The 19,342-nt window shown below is 45.9% G+C and overlaps 1 protein-coding gene across 3 annotated transcripts in view; it reads left to right on the top strand.

The window, feature by feature from the left end:
• THSD7B (thrombospondin type 1 domain containing 7B) overlaps positions 1 to 13,520 on the top strand; it is a 733,248-nt gene extending 719,728 nt beyond the window's left edge. For all 3 annotated transcript variants that reach the window (XM_068245888.1, XM_068245890.1, XM_068245889.1), the window contains 3 exons: positions 205 to 394; positions 4,322 to 4,409; positions 12,380 to 13,520. In XM_068245888.1, the coding sequence (XP_068101989.1) occupies positions 205 to 394; positions 4,322 to 4,409; positions 12,380 to 12,461 (360 nt within the window). In that variant the 3' untranslated portion in view covers positions 12,462 to 13,520. The remainder of the gene's footprint in view (positions 1 to 204; positions 395 to 4,321; positions 4,410 to 12,379) is intronic.
• Positions 13,521 to 19,342: the final 5,822 nt, after the last annotated feature.

Genomic DNA, 19,342 nt, shown 5'->3' with positions numbered 1-19,342 from the left:
GTCCTATTTACTTCAGCTGTGTCCTCAGTAATGGACTCTGACTAGTATCATAGAGAGCTTCACTCTGTGGGCCAATAACAGAAGGAAGATCGGGTGGAAAGGTGGATTCTGGGTGAAATGTCCTGTTCCTTATATCTCACATTTATGTCCCAATAATTAATGTGTTGTTACTGTCAGCTGATGCTGTCCCTCTACCCCTCACAGAGTGGACTGTGCGGCTGTGAGGACGGCTACACGCAGATCATGCGTTCCAGCGGTGTTCTCGACTACTGCGTGAAGGTTCCAGGCAGCGAGTCCAAGAAAGCTGACGTGAAGACGTTTGTTGGGAGGAGCAAACCCATCAACTCCAAACTTCCTGACCTCTTCAACTGGTCTTTTCAGTTATTTGACCAAGGTAGGTATAGAATGGACATCAGCTGTGTAGAGCGTGTCTGGACTGAGGGGTTCCACATGTGCTCAGATAGCATTCCCATACCTCCCAAGTTTTTGAGATGAGAAAGAGGTACACTTAAGCCATTCCCCTGCCACACCCCTTATCACGCCTCCACCACGCCCCTAGTCACGCATTCGATAAAGATTTCATAAGAAAAATATGTTGTTTTATAATTCAAACCACACTGGTCCTTTCTATCGTGGTTAATTTTCCTTCAGATTAACATTTTAAAATTGGTAATATATCAATTTAAAGGATGAGAAAAAAGTTTAGAGACAGTCAAACACATTTTTAGAAGAGAAATATATATATTTACATAGAAAGAGGGACAAAGTCCTGAAAGAGGGACACATGAGGAGGACAGAGGGACAGGGCTCCCAAAGAGGGACTGTCCCTCCAAAAAAGGGACAGTTGGGAGCTATGAAATCCTAAAATTATATGTATTATTAGAGCGCTAACGTCTTTCCCAGCATTTTTCATTCACTGTACATAGTCATGACTGTCGCTCAGAGGAGCTCGAAATCTAAGCCCTACCATAGTCCTAATCCTACCATGTTATCATTAAATATGTATATTGCACTGACATCTTCTTCAGCACTTTACATACAGTACTTATGTCATGGACTGTCCTCACAGGAGCTCACAGCTTAACCACTTGCGTACTAGCAAAATGGGGCTTACCGATGAGTCACCGCACGGACCCAGCGCTCTCGCCAGTCACGCTGCTCACCCATCTCTGCATACCCCTCGCTCTGCTGTCGCTATGACGGCAAAGCTCTGTCAGCCAGTCAGGAGCTGATTTTATTGGCTCCTGACCCTCTCATCAGTGTAAGTCAATGTGATTGGCTCACAGTGATCACGGGAACAGGAGCCAATTAAATCGGCTCCTGACTGGCTCACGGAGCTCTGCCGTCATAGCAACAGCAGAGCGAAGGACCCGTGGCGAGGAAGAGAGTGGCGGGTCTGCGCGATAATTTATATCTACATCCAGGCAGGAATAATCAGCCACAAACAGGGTGTACATTCCAATTACTGGGGTCCAGAAGTGGCTAAACCTACCATAGCCATAGTCTAATGTACTACCATATTATTATTATTATGATTATTATTATTATTTGTATTTATTCATAAAGCTCTGACATGTGCAGCACTTTACAGAGTACATAGTCATATCACTGTGACTGACTGTCCTCGGAGGACCTCACAATCTAATCCCTACCATAGTTATAGCTTTATAAATCAATAATAATAATACTAGTCCAATATTCTACCATATTATTATTATGTATTGTATTTATATAGCCTTGACATCTTCTGCAGCACTTTACAGATTACATAGTCATGTCAGAGGAGCTCACAATCTAATCCTTACCATAGTCAGGCCCGGATTTACCTCACAGGAGCCTATAGGCACAGATGTCCTGGCACCTTAGACTTTGCCCTCCATGAACCTACAAACACTCGCCAAACCACAATGAACGTGTTGGCTTTCCCAGCTGTCCCTTCTCCCTTGCCAGTCATAGGCAGCTACAGGTGCTCCTTAATACTGAGGTTACCTCTGCCTACCTAATAATAAGTAGCTAGTAGTACCCCTTACTGAAGGGAGAACTGGTCAGTGTAATGCTGAGAGCAGGGTGAGCAACCTCTCATTTACGATCTGCATAGGGAAGCGCTGGGGGAGGGGAGTGGGCCGCCTTTCCTTCATTAGGCGCCTGTAGGCACGTGCCTACAGTGCCTCATAGTAAATCCGGCCCTGACCACAGTCATATTCTAATTTCCTATGCAGTTTTCTAGGGGTATATTTCCAAAAGGTCCATAAACTTAACGTGTGCATACAGTGCATATTATCTGCTCCCTTGCTGTCCTTCTAGTCCCCCCCTAAGCCAGTCAGGGACTACTGCACATACGTGGTTCCTGCGCGGTGCACCCCCCATCCCATTCCTGTAGCCAGGTGCATTGTGCGCATGCACAGTTCGTTAAAACTATAACTGCGCTTGCGCAGAGAGCTCCAAGAAATCGGGTGGTGTGTGCACGCCTGTCACCGCGCCTGTCCAGTGGCTCGGCTGGATTGCAAACTTCACATCGGCAGAATGGTATGTATAAATCCTTTTACTTTCATTGTCTCACATTTACTTTAATTTTGTCCTACAGTTATGTCTAATCCATTACCTGGCCTGCTGGTTTAAAGCAAATATTAAAATAACCATCACTTTATCAATATCACTTAACCACTTGAGGACCAGAGCAATTTTCTCTTCCCATTCATTTCTCATTAACTTGCATAGACGAATATTTACGGCCCTGGAGCATCAATAAACCCAATCCAATACAATGACAAGGGAGAAATAGTGGTGGAAATACCAGCAGCCCTCCTATTACAAAAGCCTTGTCAATAGACAAATAATTGGCCATAATTCAGACACTTGTAGCGATATGAAGACGTCCTCCACTTGCATAAAATATTCACTGCTACATAACTAGGCCTATTAATCCAAACTGTGGGAAATAGATGTATTCCAGGCAGAGTTTATGAACCGCTGATCCTAAAATGTGAGATTGAAGGGCAGGTTACCAAATATTAGGGACTCTGTAGAGCACCAAATTTCAGTAAATTTCTGTACCCAGTGAATCTCTGTAAAGCACCCAGTCTAAATTATTCTCTGTAATGCAGAAAATCTCAGTGGTTCTCTGTAGTGTACTTAATCTCAGTAAATCTCTGTATAGCACCAAATCTCAAAGAATCTCTGCAGGGCACCAAATCTCAGTGAATGTCTGCAGAGCACCAAGTCTCAGTGAATCTCTGCAGGGCACTAAATCTCAGTGAATCTCTGCAGAACACCAAATCTCAGTGAATGTCTGCAGAGCACCAAGTCTCAGTGAATCTCTGCAGTGCACCAAATCTCAGTGAATCTCTGTAGTGTACCAAATCTCAGTGAATCTCTGTAGTGTACCAAATCTCATAGAATCTCCGTACAGCATCTAGTCTCAGTGATTCTACAGTATGTAGAGTACCAAATCTCAGTAAATCTATGTATAGAACTAAATCTCTTTGACCCTCTGTAGGCCCCCCATATCAGGGTTTCTCTGCAGTACATCAAATCTCAGTGAACCTCTATAGTGCATTCAATATCAGTGCTTCTGTAGTGCACCCGATCTCAGTGATTCTGTAGTGCATATCAATCTCAGTGATTCTCTGTAGAGTGTCAAATCTCAGTGAATCGCTGCAGACCACCAAATCTCAGTGAACCTCTGTAGTGCACCAAATCTCAGTGAACCTCTGTAGTGCACCAAATCTCAGTGACCCTCAGTAGTGCACCAAATCTCAGTGAACCTCAGTAGTGCACTAAATCTCAGTGAACCTCAGTAGTGCACTAAATCTCAGTGAACCTCTGTAGTGCACTAAATCTCAGTGAACCTCTGTAATGCATTAAATCTCAGTGAACCTTTGTCATGCACCACATCTCAAATGATATGCGAATACAGTGAATTATTGTCAGCTCATTTAGATATTCATCACTGTTGTATGACTGTTTCTCCCCACATTCTGGCTCCCTCAGTACCTCTGCATAACTCATGTGAACGACACACACTGGCAGTTCTGGCAAATTGCGTCAGTTCACCTCTGTGTAGATCATACGCATGTAAATGAGAACTCTCTATTATTCTGTATACGCATTGTGGCCGTTTATATTCAGTGCACATGGCTACTGATTGCTATGAACCGTCAGGCCGAGTAAACAGCGCAGTGTGCCCATTATGATGAGATGATATTTGTCTATCCCCGTGTCACTGGCTGTGTGTGTTTGTACAGAGAGAGCCTTTATCAGTGTATAAACCTGCCTCTACAGTATATTAGGATGGAGTGCTACACTTGTGTCTTATTCACAGAAGGACGGATCAGCCTCTGGGTCTACATCGTGTGTGCGGGGAGCTTCCTCGTCCTGGTGTTCCTAATCATCATCTCCTATTTGGTCTGGTAAGTAACGGTCCCGGGGTCAGAAGTTTTCATCGGGTATGGTAAGTGAGATACTAATAATTCAGAGATAAAGTACTGTATATTTCGAGTATAAGCCTAATGTTTGGGCCAAAAAAAGTGGCCCAAAAGTGGGGGCCTCGTCTTATTCTCGAGTCACTTCTCTTTGAGTAACCCTTACAGTGCCCCCACTATATGCACAGTGGTGCATCACTTGACATTTCCATGGGAGGTCCCAAATAACCTCACCTCGAGTTGTAGCCTTGGAAGGCATACAGGGACAGTGTCTACTGAGTGGTGAGAATCCTTGCATTATATCAGGTTTTAGATACATGACTATGTGGCTCTGCATCCCTTGCTTTATCTTTACGCCAGCTTAAACTTTGCAACAGGAGTTCTTTGCATGACCATCTCCACTGTAGGCCTATGTTCTGGCTTATTATTGCAATCAGCTGAATTTATGCTGCTTTTCTAATATATGCTTTGGCCGGCCATGGCTGTGAGTGGTGTTGTGGTTTTTGCCACCCTGGATTATACTCCGGTCAAACATTTTTCCCCTTTTTTTAAGGTAAAAGTTTGGGGTGGGGTCGGCTTACACTCAGGTTAGCTTATACTGGAGTATATACGGGTACATTTTGCAGTTTAAACCTGGACCATTCAAATTTAGAAGATGCGTTTACTTTAATTGGACCAGTTCCGAGCTACATACATTTCACGCTAATCTCGCTGACAATGCTTCAGGGTTCTGTTGTATATATTGCTGTGAATGATTTTCCAAATTGCCATGCTAACATTCTAATCCCTACATGAGCTCGGCCCCGGATACCTGAAGGATTTGTGGCAACTGTGTCACCCCTCCCATAACCTCAGATCAAAAGGATCCAATCACTTGACCACCCCCAGTTTTCAACTAAAAACCTTTGGAGCCAGAGCTTTCTGTCATGCTGTGCCTACCCTGTGGAATGCCTTGCCAAACTTAATCAAGACAGCTCCAACCCTGGACATTTAAATCAAAACTGAAAATCCACCTGTTTAGTCTGGCATTTATGATCACATAACATTTTCCCCCTGTACACATCACTGTGTACTGATCTGAGACAAGCTTATGCGGTTTGGGTCCTCAGGGAGAAAAGTACTTTACAAATGTTTTGTTGTTCTACAACACTTAGTTAGGGATTTTCTGTAGGGGTGATCAATGAGACGCAAATAATTTATCCTTGCATTCAAATGCCATGTAAACTATGTACAGCTTGAAATTGGACCAATCAGAATAACTTCCTGTCATTTTTTATTGTTCAAACGGCACAATATTTACATACATCTTGAATGCAGGGAGAAATTATTTGCATCTTATTGATCAGCTCTAATTTTATGTCATCCCCGATTTGTCAATACTGCGTCTGTTCCCTCCAACCTCCCAGTAAGCCCTAAGTGAAGGGGTGTGGCTTCTGGTTTGGGCAAAGGACTGCAAGGAGTTGTAGGCTGTTAATAAGGGCTTGTGGGAGGCATACCCAGGGCATTGAGGCCAGAGTTCAGATAACTACAGCCTAAGGAAGTATATAGAGAATGGGGGTGGGGATTGGAGGCATGAAGGAGAAATAGGAAAAAAAAATGGTGTTGGGCTTTAAGGTAAAACTCCACTATTGCTGAAAAAAGGGAATCACTTAAGCCCAGCTCTGTACTAAGGGACGTTTTTAGGCAAAGGCATTCCAGGCCATTTGTCCTGGGGGGTGCCATGCCCCTGGATTAAACCCTGCCCCAAACTCTCACCTTGCTGCCGTAGTCCACCGCTGTGCCTGTGCAACCATTCTGTCTGTTTCCTGCTCCCTCTTGTGGTGGCACCTCACTCTTCTCATGTCGCATGTAATCGCGCTACATGCAGTGCGAGATACTGGGCACTAGGCTGAGCAGTGAGCAGACAGGTGGAAGCACAGCACAGGACTCTGGGGAGGAGGTGAGAGCACAGCTTCTGCTGCACTATACTCTGCATTTATACACTAAGCTGGGGGAGTGCAGGAAGGGGATGTGGAACGAAATGCGACAGGATCGGCGGGTTGTTTGTATCTCAGGGAATCCCTCCTTATATGGCACATGGTTGTCATTCTCTAGTGTGTGAGTGTGTGTTTTTTTCAGGGGAGGTTTGGGGAGTTGACAAGACTTCAAAACGGCTATCTATACATTGCAAAATTCATGACATAGTTTAGCTTGCAGAATGTATGTGTAAAATACAGTTATTCCCCGGGTTGCCTAACTGACACTGTGATATGAAGTGTCCATGTTTGATGCCAGTCAAGGGATCAGTTCAGCAGTGAAAAACCAGAATAAAACTCTTACTGTATGCAGCGAATTACGCATAAAGCGGGATGGAGGAATTCTGGGTAGTTCATGCTCCACACAGAGAGTACAGATTCCAGGCTAGCAAAAAAGTGCAATTGTTCACTGCTTGATATTAATATTCAGATGTCAGATAGTCTCAGGATGAGAGAACACAGATTAATTACAAGAGCAGTGAGCACAGTAAGGACCAGCTGCAATGTAGGTAACAAGCTTACTGCTAGGGCAGGGATGTCAGACCGGTCCTACGAGGGCCGAGATCCTCACACATTTTTGACACCGCTCAATTAATTGATGGGTCTGAATCAGGAAAGGCGTGGTCCATCGATCAGAACACATTCCTCTCTTTCTCAGTTCATCCTAAACACTGGCATGGACATGGCCCTCCAGGCCTGGAGTTCGACACCTGTGTGCTAGGGTAAAGCACATTGCGCAGGTAGCGCAACCCAGGTTTCACTAACAATGCATGCGCTAATTGCGCAACACGTTCTGCATACCTGGCGTAAGAACTCGTAAAATTGCCGTTCACTATGCCCTTTCATATCTAAAATTCTCAACACAAGGAATGCATACCCTAGGGAGTCCTTTAATAGGGCCTAGAGAGTACTTGAGCCTGGAACAATCAATCTATAGTAGTAAGTTTTGAAATTAACAAAAAAATAATTTGTAAATATACACACCTGAATAAGTATGGATTTATAGTTCTAAAAAGCACCAAATAAAGTTTGAAGAGTATTTTTACACAATTATGGAGTACTCTTAGCTAGAGACAATATTCCCTAAGAGGTCATTTGGCCAACACAATCAGTTAAAGGTTACAGCAGAGTCCCTGTTATCCGGAATTCAGGCAACTGGAAGTTTCATCTAACTGGCATGCCTGTAGGATAACGGGGACTATAGTTTTGCTCTGTTTGGTGGGAGTTTGGAGGCATTGTAAATGCTTACCGAGCCGCAAGCGATGTCTGTCAGCCTCCCCATACCTTCTCGCAGGCTCCTAGCAGCTTTCAGGTGCAGTGCACGGAAGCTGGCATGTCACCTGACCCGATGCAGGTCATGTGACAGGCTGACTTGCATGCATGGAGGACGCCAGAAAACCATTAGGGGCCTGCGAGGAGGTACAGGGAGGCTGCCAGACATCGCTGGAGGCTCGGTAAGCATTTACAGGGGAAGGTCCGTGCTTTGTTAGTCGGTTGCACAAGCAACCAGCAAGCACATGTATCCGGCACCAGGCGATCCCCTCCAGTGGTGTCGGAAACTGGGGACTCTGCTGGATAATGTTGAGAAACATTGCTTTAGAAACTAGAGAATGGATCATTGGTGCCATCTACTGGTCGTGCTGAATATGAGCACTTCTCTCCCTGTTTAGTCTGCTGTATACTTGTGTCATATAGTACAGTGTTTCTCAACATCATAGCCTGGACCCCTTTATTATTGACTAGAGATGTAGCGAACGGTTCCCGAACCGTTCGCCGGCGAACATCTCTAAATACATGGGGCTTTTACTACTTCCGGGTCGCTCTGACCCGGAGTAGTACGCCTGCGCTGCCCAGCAAAGCGCGTCCTAGATCGCGCTCCTGTTGCCGGGCACTCTCTGCGCATGTGCGTGACGTCATGAACGACGTCACGCACATGCGCAGAGAGTGCCCGGCAACAGGAGCGCGATCTAGGACGCGCTTTGCCGGGCAGCGCAGGCGTACTACTCCGGGTCAGAGCGACCCGGAAGTAGTAAAAGCCCCAGAGATGTTCGCCGAGCGAACAGTTCGCAACATCTCTATTATTGACTTTTTTAGCCAAGTACCACTTATTGTGCTGAACATCATCTTAATAATTATATATATATATATATATATATATATATATATATATATATATATATATATATATAATGGTTTTTTTTTTTTTTTTAAATGTATTTCTTTTTCCTCTTAAAATGTATTATAATGGATTGACTATGATAGCTTCATGCACCCACTGAGCCCAGGTAAATTACCCCTTGGGGTACATGTACAACGTGTTGAGAAGCTAAGATGTAGTATACACTGTTTGTGTGCAATATTGTATTTTTGGGACTATAAGACTTACGGCCGGTTCACATTACAAACGCGGACGGCCACGCATGCGGAACGCAACGCATGTGAACGCACGCCATCCGCGTTTGTATGCGTTGCGTGGCTGATCCCATCACTAAAAGTGAATGGGACAGCCACGCGTTTTTGCTAAATCTGCGTGCAGCATGCGTTCCCCGACCGCACAGGTCCGGAACGCATGCAGTGTGAACATCAGACAGTGCACTCTATGCACTGTCTGATGTCGTGCGTGTCGGCCTCCCGCACGCGTTTCCAAAACGCGGCTGGAAACGCGTGCAGTCTGAACGGGCCCTTACTTTTTCTCCCTTAAAATTAGGTTAAAAAAAGTTACTGCGTCTTATAGTCCAGATGCAGGGAGTTCCTGACTTGTGAATGCCTGCCAATACAAACCTCCAACCCGCCGCAATGTCGGGGATGTGCCCATGCAGAGGAGGACACGGAAACAAACGGAGCACACAAGGGGACACAAAGGGGCATAGAGGAGAACACAAAAAAGGGATGGAGAAGGACACAGGGAGGCATAAAGGGGAATAGAGGAGGACACAGGGGGACAAACGGAGAACACAGAAAAGGGATGGAGAAGGACACAGGAAGGCATAAAGGGGAATAGAGGAGGACACAAGGAGAACAGAAGCGGACAGATAGGGGACACAGGAGGACACAAGGGGGACAGAGGAGGACACAGGGAGACACAAGAGGTACAAAGGGGGCATGAGGTACAAAGGAGGCATAATCCACAAGATGCCCCTTCACCATGGATGCACCAGGTTTAGTATATATCTTTTTCCCTGGTTTTTGTCCTGTAAACCTAGGTGCGTCTTATGGTCAGGAGTGTCTTATAGTCCGAAAAATACGGTATTTATTACCACAATACTGTATTTACATTGATATATATGCCCCATTCAAAAAACCCTATATTACATACCATCATTCCCTAATATTTATTGGTAAGAAGTTAAAGGGCACATGATGTGAGAGGAATACCATCTCCATTCTCTATAAACAATGCCAGTTGCCTGGCTTCTGTGCTGATGCTCCGCCTCTAATACTGTAAGTCTCTGCCCCAGAATGAGCTGCAGATCAGATGATGTGACTCTGGTGTGACTCCACTGGCCACATGCTTGTTGCAGGTGTGTGACTCCAAAACAGCTAATGTCAAATGCCAAAAGCTTAGCATGACAGCAAGGCAACTGGCATTGCTTTTAAAGAGAAACAGTAAAACAATGCCAGTTTCCATAGAGTGCAGTAGAGTGGACCCGATCTGGCTCTGCTATTTCTGTCTGAGCCCAATCGGAATAAAGCCGCTACTGCGCCTGCACCAGATCGTGATAGGTAAGTATTTACATGTCTGCCAATAGGAGGCTTCCAGCGCTGCTACTGAGGGACAGAGGAGTACAGAGGAAGCCTCACCAGGATCCAGAGGCTTCCACCTCCTGAGGTAAGTACCCCAGCCCCCCCGCCCTGGATTTTTTTCATTTTACCGATTCTGTCTAAGGGAATGAAGATGGCAGCCTCTGCATTCCTCTCACTTCAGGTTCCCTTTTAGTCTCCCCATGCCTCTCAGAGACAGCATTGCTGTGCACACTGAGGGACAGAGGAGTGCTGCTACTGAGGGACAGAGGAGTACAGAGGAAGCCTCACCAGGATCCAGAGGCTTCCACCTCCTGAGGTAAGTACCCCAGCCCCCCCGCCCTGGATTTTTTTCATTTTACCGATTCTGTCTAAGGGAATGAAGATGGCAGCCTCTGCATTCCTCTCACTTCAGGTTCCCTTTTAGTCTCCCCATGCCTCTCAGAGACAGCATTGCTGTGCACACCCCGTCAGACACAAGCACGCAAAAGACCACTATAATGAAAAATAGTGAAATGTATAATTCATGTGTACACATATAAAATGTACATTTATCCCGGAGTAAAAGTTTTCCTATACCGCCGTGTCTTACAGTTGGTCTATTAATATGGCAGATTTAATCTTCTTACAGACAGGTTTTGGACGATGTCCAACTCTCTCAAAGTTTTCTTTATTCAAAAGCACTTCCTGGAGAGAGTATCTATACAAAGATGCTGGCCAGACCACCTTCTCGCAAACCATTATACTGGCTGTTAAACTGTGCCACTGACATCTAATGTGTGCTTTAGAAAATAAAGGAAATTCTCCAGAACCTGTCGGTAGGAGCTTCAAAATTGTCAGGTTGAGGCCTGGTTCACACTATGTGATAAGTAAATTGGCTCCCTCTAAAATTGGCCCTAGACTACAGTACTTACACTTCATAATATAGACATATGGCAATGGTAGGGATTAGATTGTGAGCTTCTTTGAGGGACAGTTAGTGACAAGATATATATATACACTGTACAGCGCTGCGTAATATGTCGGCGCTATATAAATACTAAATAATAATAATAATAATGTACTCATGGAGAGGGAAGGCTCTGGGTTTAATTGAGCCTTACTGTTCCTCTCACAGTCCCTTCATTCCAGCACTGTTTCCCCCAGTTGAAGTCTCCCGCTGTGGGCGGCTCTGTACTGTGTGTGCATGAGAGAGGGCGCTCACGCATGCGCACTGCGGTGCCGCCTGCCTTCAGAGGCACTCAGGCTCCCGAAGACTTCTGAAGCTTCCCACAGTGGCAGAGAGCAGTCTTCAACCCATCGGATGGAAACTGCTACTGGGGGATCCTGTGCTGGAATGACGGGACCAGGAGAGGAATGGGGAGGCTCTATAGGACCCAGAGCCTTCCCTCTCCTTAGGTATCTGTTTGTTTTTTTTGTTTCAAAATCCCTTCAGGCTAATTTTAAAGCGAACGGGAGATTTTTTTAAAAAAGAGTTTCACCTACCTCGGGCTTCTGCCAGCCCCCTGCAGCTGTCCTGTGCCCACGCCGTTTCCAAACGATCCTCCGTTCCCCCGCTGCAGCTTACTTTTCTTCATACCGCCTTCTAAGTCGATGTCCACTGATGCCTGCGCAGCCCTGGCCTCCCGCATCCTCGTACGTGCTCCTGTGGCCGGGAATCTGTATGAGGACGTGCAGGCGCAGTGCACAGCGACAGCCAGAAGTGAAAGTAAGCCGGGAGGGGTAACAGAGGATCGCTTGGTAACTTTGCAGGCTGCAGGGGGCTGGGAGAAGCCCCAGGTAAGTGAAACTGTTTTATTTTAAATCTTTAGTTCCGCTTTAAGGTGGGGCTATTATGTACTCTGCTGACTGGCTCATGTGGGTACTCTGGGACCAGTATTACTATATTAGTAACCCCGCCTTCCCAGTCATGTTTCGCCTAGGCTGTGATATCCCACAGCCTTCTGCCCCAGAGCACTCTGGGGGTCATGTGATGTTCCTGCTCACTTCACAGAGGGGGAAAACACATTCCTGTGATGCACCTTGCCAGCTGTAAAGATGCCGCCATCTCTAATAAATGAAAGAATGTAAATCAGAAGATTTTACAGTGAGCAATCACTGACTAATTTACAATGGAAAACTGTAAAAAATAAGAAATTTTATTTGTCTTCTTAAACACCTTATACTGAGTATGTACTTTTTTGTTTTCTTTCCCATTTACAGCAGAAAGCCTCCGGCCCCGAAAACCCCGTTCCCTCAGCAGAAGCCTCTCACCTTGGCCTACGACGGAGATTTTGATATGTAATTTTAAACTACAACAACTGAGAATAGTACTAAAAAAAATCTGCTGCCTTAACCTCCCCCAAAGTATGAAATGTCCCCGTATTTCCACTCGGAAACTAAAAAGGATTACTGGCATTCTGTCAATGGACAAATCTTACTCCTATTAAAGTGGAAAGTGAGCTGAAAATGATCACTACAGTTTTGGACAGTTCGTGGAAAGTTTAGAGCCTATGGAGGGTTATTACTGCTGTCTGGGTTTCTGTCCAATGTTTCGTCCCAGTTGGAAGAGCCTCTGAAAAAAGAAAAACTGCAATTTCTCCGGTTTAGGACACAGACAGCAATAAATGGGTCTTCAAAACATGGGCACAGAATCCCAACAGGGGGTTTTACTACTTCCCCACTATTTCCAAAACGTAAAGATACAAATTTGAGCTAGCGTTAAATTTCTTTAAAACGTATGAATGGGACAGAAAATACGATGTATCCTTACCAAAACTGGAAATCTAGTACTCTGAAATTCAAGTTGGCCCGACGCGTTTTGTGACAAGCAACTGGGTAAAAGACATTTTCAAGTTCGGATGAGACAGACACACGTCACCCTACGCATTTCTCATGGAGATGTTGTATGGTTGTTACTCCTACAATTTTCCCGTTGTAAATTGCAGACTGCCACAACCCAATCTGCATCTTGAATCACAGACATTTTGGACGAGGCCCCTTCCCCCTTCCGCAAAGTCATCCATACTGAGTGGCGCCAGGACGCGGCGCAACAATTGTTCCATTTCTGTGTGTTTCGTAAGAAGAACAGTGGGTCGTGAGGAACCAACGGCGGTCTGTGAACATGTGTATTTATTGTGTATTTATTGTACATAGTTGAACTGTGCCCACATTTTAACACCTGCAAATACCTGTTTTTTCTACATGGAATTTTGTGATATATTTATAAACTAGATTTTTTGTATCTAATGTACAAAAAAAAAAAAAAAAAAGTCACATTGACACACCTCGACCAGTGAAGCCTTCAGCTAAAATACGCATTAAAGAATGAGAATATTATTGCAAATAAAAGTGAGAAATGTTAGCGGAGTATGGTGTGATTTTATTCGCTTATGGATGTCAGGAGTGATGTTGGTCACCGTGATAACTCATATCATCGTTTTTGCGCGCAATTGCACATTTTCATGCGACAATTCGTAATTGCGTGTGAAAATCCGCAATTGCGCAAAAACGCTAGCGCAGCTATGACATGATTTATCACGGTTTAGTGAATCAAGCCCAAAGAACGGTTCTGAGCATTTTTAAAAAATGCTTGCACTTTGGCCAATGTATTTGAATGGGATGGATCACACCAGAGCGATTTGTTTTTTCCCCAAACGCAACCTCGGGTCCTGCAGCATTTTTGCTGATTTCTGAGGCGATTCAGCCTTAATGTTAAAGCGGAATATAACCCTGCATTTCAACTTTGCTCTAAAATATTATTTACAGCATATTATATGCAAAAAGCATTTTTTTTTTACTAGACCAGCATTGGAAGGGTTAAACACAGAGGATTAAAGTTCCGCGGAGAGATATGCAGAAGTTCAGATAGATACATTCTATTTAGTTGAATGTATCTATTGATAAATGTTACACACTCTTTGCCTGTCCTCCAAGCTCCTTCTCAGTGAGAGAGAGTGAGTCACATTCAACACTAAGATACATTTATGTAAACAAAATGTATCTATTTCAGCTTCGGATGGGTCTGCAGAAATCTCCAGGAACTTTAAAGCCCCGTGTAACCCTTCCAATGCTGGTCTAGTAAAAAAAAATGCTGGTTGCATATAATGTACTGTAAATGATGTTTTAGAGCAAAGTTGAAATGCAGGGTTATATTCCGCTTTAAGTACAGGAAGGTGGAAATTTGCTCTGCAAAGCGCCAGATCAGAGCGTTTTGTGTTACAGAAGCTGTTCAGTTCCAGCTGTACTGTAACAAAATATAAAAAACGCTACACCAAAACACTCCAAAAAACGCTAGGCATACTTAGAAAATCGCTAGGCACATGCCTAGAATCGCCTTAAAAAAAAATCACTTTAAAAAGCGTTTTGCTTTTACGCTAGAGCTTTTTGGTGTGCACTGGCCCTCCGATGGAAATGATTTCAAGTTGCAGCCAGTTTAATGTTAAGGCATCTCGGTATTGGACCAAGCAAGTGCTGTAGCCGATAAGTGCTTATTATCATGTTATTAACACTTACCATAGTATGAGGCATATTCAGCAAGCAACGGTAAAGTTGCTATGCACACGCAGCACATGGCAATTTTTCCGGTACTTATGCCAGTTATATAGTGTGTCCTACAAATAGAGAGCAACTTGCGTTGTCTCGGTAATGTGGAACTAACTGTTCCCCCGTGACAGTTTATTGCCTGCGACTTCTACTGGGTCGGCGAGGTCTTTAACCACTTGAGGACCTAGCCTTTACCCCCCCCCCTTAAGGACCAGCGCTGTATTTTCAGATCTGTGCTGGGTGGGCTTTACAGCCCCCAGCACAGATCAGCTGGCATGCAGAGCGATCAGATCGCCCCCCTTTTTTCCCCCCTAGGGGGATGATGTGCAGGGGGGGTCTGATCGCTTCTGCATGCTGTGGGTGTTGCGAGGGGGGGGGCACCTCAAAGCCCCCCTCCGCGGCGAAATTCCCCCCTCCCTCTCCTACCTGCTACCCCTCCGGTGATCGGGGCTGCACAGGACGCTATCCGTCCTGTGCAGCCAGTGACAGGCTGTCCCATGTCACATGGCGGCGATCCCCGGCCGCTGATTGGCCGGTGATCGCCGATCTGCCTTACGGAGCTGCTGCGCAGCAGCGCCGTGCAATGTAAACAAAGCGGATTATTTCCGCTTGTGTTTACATTTAGCCTGCGAGCCGCGATCGGCGGCCCGCAGGCTATTCACGGAGCCCCCCGCCGTGAATTGACAGGAAGCAGCCGCTAGCGCGAGCGGCTGCTTCCTGATTAATTAGCCTGCAGCCGGCGACGCAATACTGCGTCGCTGGTCCTGCAGCTGCCACTTTGCCGACGCGCGTTATGAGTGCGCGGTCGACAAGTGGTTGAAGGACCTCTGCTGCAAAAATCTTAAGACTTAAAATACATGTACACACATACAAATAAGAAGTACATTTCTTCCAGAGTAAAATAAGCCATAAATCACTCACTTACAGTAAGTAGTAGAAATCTGACATTACCAACAGATTTTGGACTAGCCCATCTTCTCATGGGGGGCTCTCAGGGTTTTCTTTATTTGTTAAAAGCACTTAGTGAATGGCAGTTGCTCTGTCCAACTGCCAAAAAAAGTGTGCAGGTAGCAAGGAAGCTGTATGAATATTTTTCAGGGAATGTCTCTATAAAGAATAAAGGCCATGCTGAAAATCCCCCATGAAGAGGTAAAGTCAGATTTCTACTAACTACTGTAAGTCATATATGGTTCTTTTTACTTCTTATTTGTATGTGTTTTAAATTTTAAAATTTTTGTGACAGTTCTTCTTGAAGTAATACAAAGGCGATGGCCGGCTGCGCGCTTCCTCGATTGTGCGCCCGCAGCCAGGAGCGCTATGCGCATGACGTTGTCGTACATAGTCACGACTACATTTGCCAACGTCGTGTGTATGTGTAGAGCGTTCCCAGCCGCGGATGTAAGACTAAAGACGTGCACTGCTGGCTAATGCCTGCACATTACTTAAAGAGGAACTCCAACCAAGAATTTAACTTTATCCCAATCAGTAGCTGATCCCCCCTTTTACATGAGAAATCTAATGCTTTTCACAAACAGACCATCAGGGGGAGCTGTATGACTGATTTTGTGCTGAAACCCCTCCCACAAGAAGCTCTGAGTACCGCGATACTTTTGGCAGTTTGTTACAATGTAACAAAGTTCACAGACAGGAATTAGCTGTTTACAGCTGTCTCTAACAGCCAAAACAGCTAGCATCAGCTACATCACCTGCCCACAGTAAAAATGTCACCATGTAATAAATGTCAGAATGTGAATCTGGGAGAGGAAAGATTTTACAATGGGCAAACACTGACTAAATCATTTATACATAATTATTGTAAAAATGAAGCACTTTTTTTTACTACATCATGTCCTCTTTAAAGACCTCACCGACCTGGAAGTAGCTGCAGGCAGCTAACAGTTTGTCACATGGACAGGCGAACTGTTCACTCCATCTCTGTGCTAGGGTAACGCGTGGCATGCTAGAATTACCTAGTTGATAAGGGATGTGCTAATTGTGCAAGCCACACTGCAATCCTGGTGTAAGTACCGGTAAAACCAGAAGGTAATTTTACTGGCGTCATTATGTCATCATCCTCATAGCTCACTTAGTTGTTAAAGGACCTCTGTCGCGAAAATCTTAAAATTTAAAATACATGTAGCAAAAAAGGGGTGTCCGCACGATATCGCTTGAATCAAGTTCCTTTATTATGGACGTATCCACACCGAATCACACATCATAAAATACATGTAATATGAGCCATACATTACTTTTCTCCTATGTTGCTGTCACTTACAGTAGGTAGTAGAAATATGACAGAACCAACAGGTTTTGGACTAGCCCATCTCCTCATGGGGGGATCACAGGGATTTCTTTATTTTCAAAATGCACTTAGTGAATGGCAGTTGCTCTGTCCAGATGCCCAAAAAAAGTATACTGTGAGCAGGGAGGCTGGCCAGCATCATTGTATAAATCTTTTTCAAGAAATAAAGGCCATGCTGAGAATCCCCTATGGAGAGATGGACTAGCGGTTCTGCCAGATTTCTACTACCTACTGTAAGTGACAGCAACATAGGAGAAAAGTAATTTATGGCGCATTTTACTCTGGAAAAACGTACTTCTTATGTGTATGTGTTTTCAATTTTAAGATTTTTGTAATATTTTTACTATTTTTTTTCTCTTCGCCTGCCCGGGCCAATCAGCACGATCGGCTGTGATAGGCTTCAGCCTATCACAGCAGATCACTTTTGTCCCTCTGGAGGGGACAGCCGAGTGACATGGCTGTCCCCTGTAGCCTCAGATCGCAGCGCTGTACTATGTAAATAGACGACGTTCTCGCCGTCTAACAGTCTCCTAGCGGCGTTTGCCGCTGCGAGACTGAAGGCGGAGCGGAGCCTACCAAGCGGAGATGCGCGCGCAGGTTGTGTGCGATCTCCTGCAAAAGCCAGCCCCACGACTTTACACCGATCGGCATTAGTCGGTCCTGGGGCTGCCGCCGCATGCATGCCCATTGGTGTGACGCGGTCCTCAACAAGTTAAATATACTACCATCGTATTCTGACTGTCATGTAATCAACAGTAGCAGTTGAGAATTCCATTAAAAACACTGAGCATGGCACCTCCCCCCCCCCCCCCACACACACACACACATCCTACATACAGCATCTGCCTAGTGTGCCTGTTACTAAAAACAGCCCATGCTTTCAGGGGTGTATAACTACAAATCATGTGGCCCCCCAGCAAAACTTTGACGAGGCCCTTTATGTTCACAACGTTTCCCTTGCCTCCCCTTGGTGACCCTTATAACATGGGGCTCATGATAAAAGGGTCATAGTGTGGCTACCAGGATTTTTACACCCATAACATGTGTAGCCACAAAAACACCTGATCAGTAGTATCAGAGAAAGGGAAAGTTAGTAGTTGGGGTCCCCCACACACTTTTTGGCTCCCCAGAAGTCGCAGGGGCTGCTCCCAGGGGTGTAACAATAGTCCCTGCAAGGGATGCAGTTACAGGGGGGACCTAGAAGCAGCAGTGGGCCCTCGTGGGGGCGAGTGGTTTCTTTTCCCTGTCCTGAGAGACTGACAACTAAGGGCACAGAGAGAAAAAGTTTTCTGCTCTCTGCACAATGATGACTGCATCAGCTCAGCCACTGATAAGGAATCATACAACGTTTTGCAGACAATGGTTTGTAGACAGTGCCTATACAGTGTGCAGGAGCGTTTTGAGTACAGCGTCGAGCCAACAACCTCTCTACCCCTCCCCAAGTGCTCTGTACTGTAGTCAGGGGCGGACATACGGCCGTGCAGGCCGTGCCGCCGCACGAGGGCCCCTGAAGTTCCGTTTTCTTCAGGGGCCCATGGCATTAAGTACTTTTTTTTTTTTTTTTTTTTTAATATTTTTTTTTTTTATTATTATTTTATTCCCGGGGGCCCCCCGACTCCTATCCTCCCTCCCTCCCTCACCTCGGGGGCCCCCTCCCGATATGCGCGGCGGGAGAGCGAGCGAGCGGCAAATGCAGGAAGGGCTCTCCAGGCATCCGCTAGAGGCCCAGCCGCTTGGTCTCCAATATGTCTCCAGTTGGAGACATATTGGAGACTCAGCGGCTGGGCCTCTAGCGGATGCCTGGAGAGCCCTGAAGACTTCCTGCATTTGCCGCTCACTCTCCCGCCGCGCATATCGGGAGGGGGCCCCCCGAGGTGAGGAAGGAAGGGAGGGAGGGAGGATAGGAGTCGGGCCCCCCACCCGGATAGCTACCCACCCGGCTACCTACCCACCCGGCTACCTACCTACCCACCCGACTACCTAACCACCCACCAGGCTTCCTACCTACCTACCCACCCGGCTACCTACCCACCCACCAGGCTTCCTACCTAACCACCCACCCAACTACCTAACCACCCACCCGGCTACCTACCCACCCGGCTACCTACCCACCCACCAGGCTTCCTACCTAACCACCCACTCAACTACCTAACCACCCACCCGGCTACCTACCTACCTACCCGGCTACCTACCTAACCACCCACCCGGCTACCTACCTAACCACCCACCCGGCTACCTACCGGGCTAGTTACCAACCCACCCACCAGGCTACCTACCCACCCACCCGGCTACCCGGCTACCTACCTAACCACCCACCCGGCTACCTACCTAACCACCCA

Source organism: Hyperolius riggenbachi, chromosome 7, assembly GCF_040937935.1.
Source record: "Hyperolius riggenbachi isolate aHypRig1 chromosome 7, aHypRig1.pri, whole genome shotgun sequence".
Lineage (NCBI taxonomy): Eukaryota > Metazoa > Chordata > Amphibia > Anura > Hyperoliidae > Hyperolius > Hyperolius riggenbachi.
This window is presented reverse-complemented; position numbering and strand designations above follow the sequence as displayed.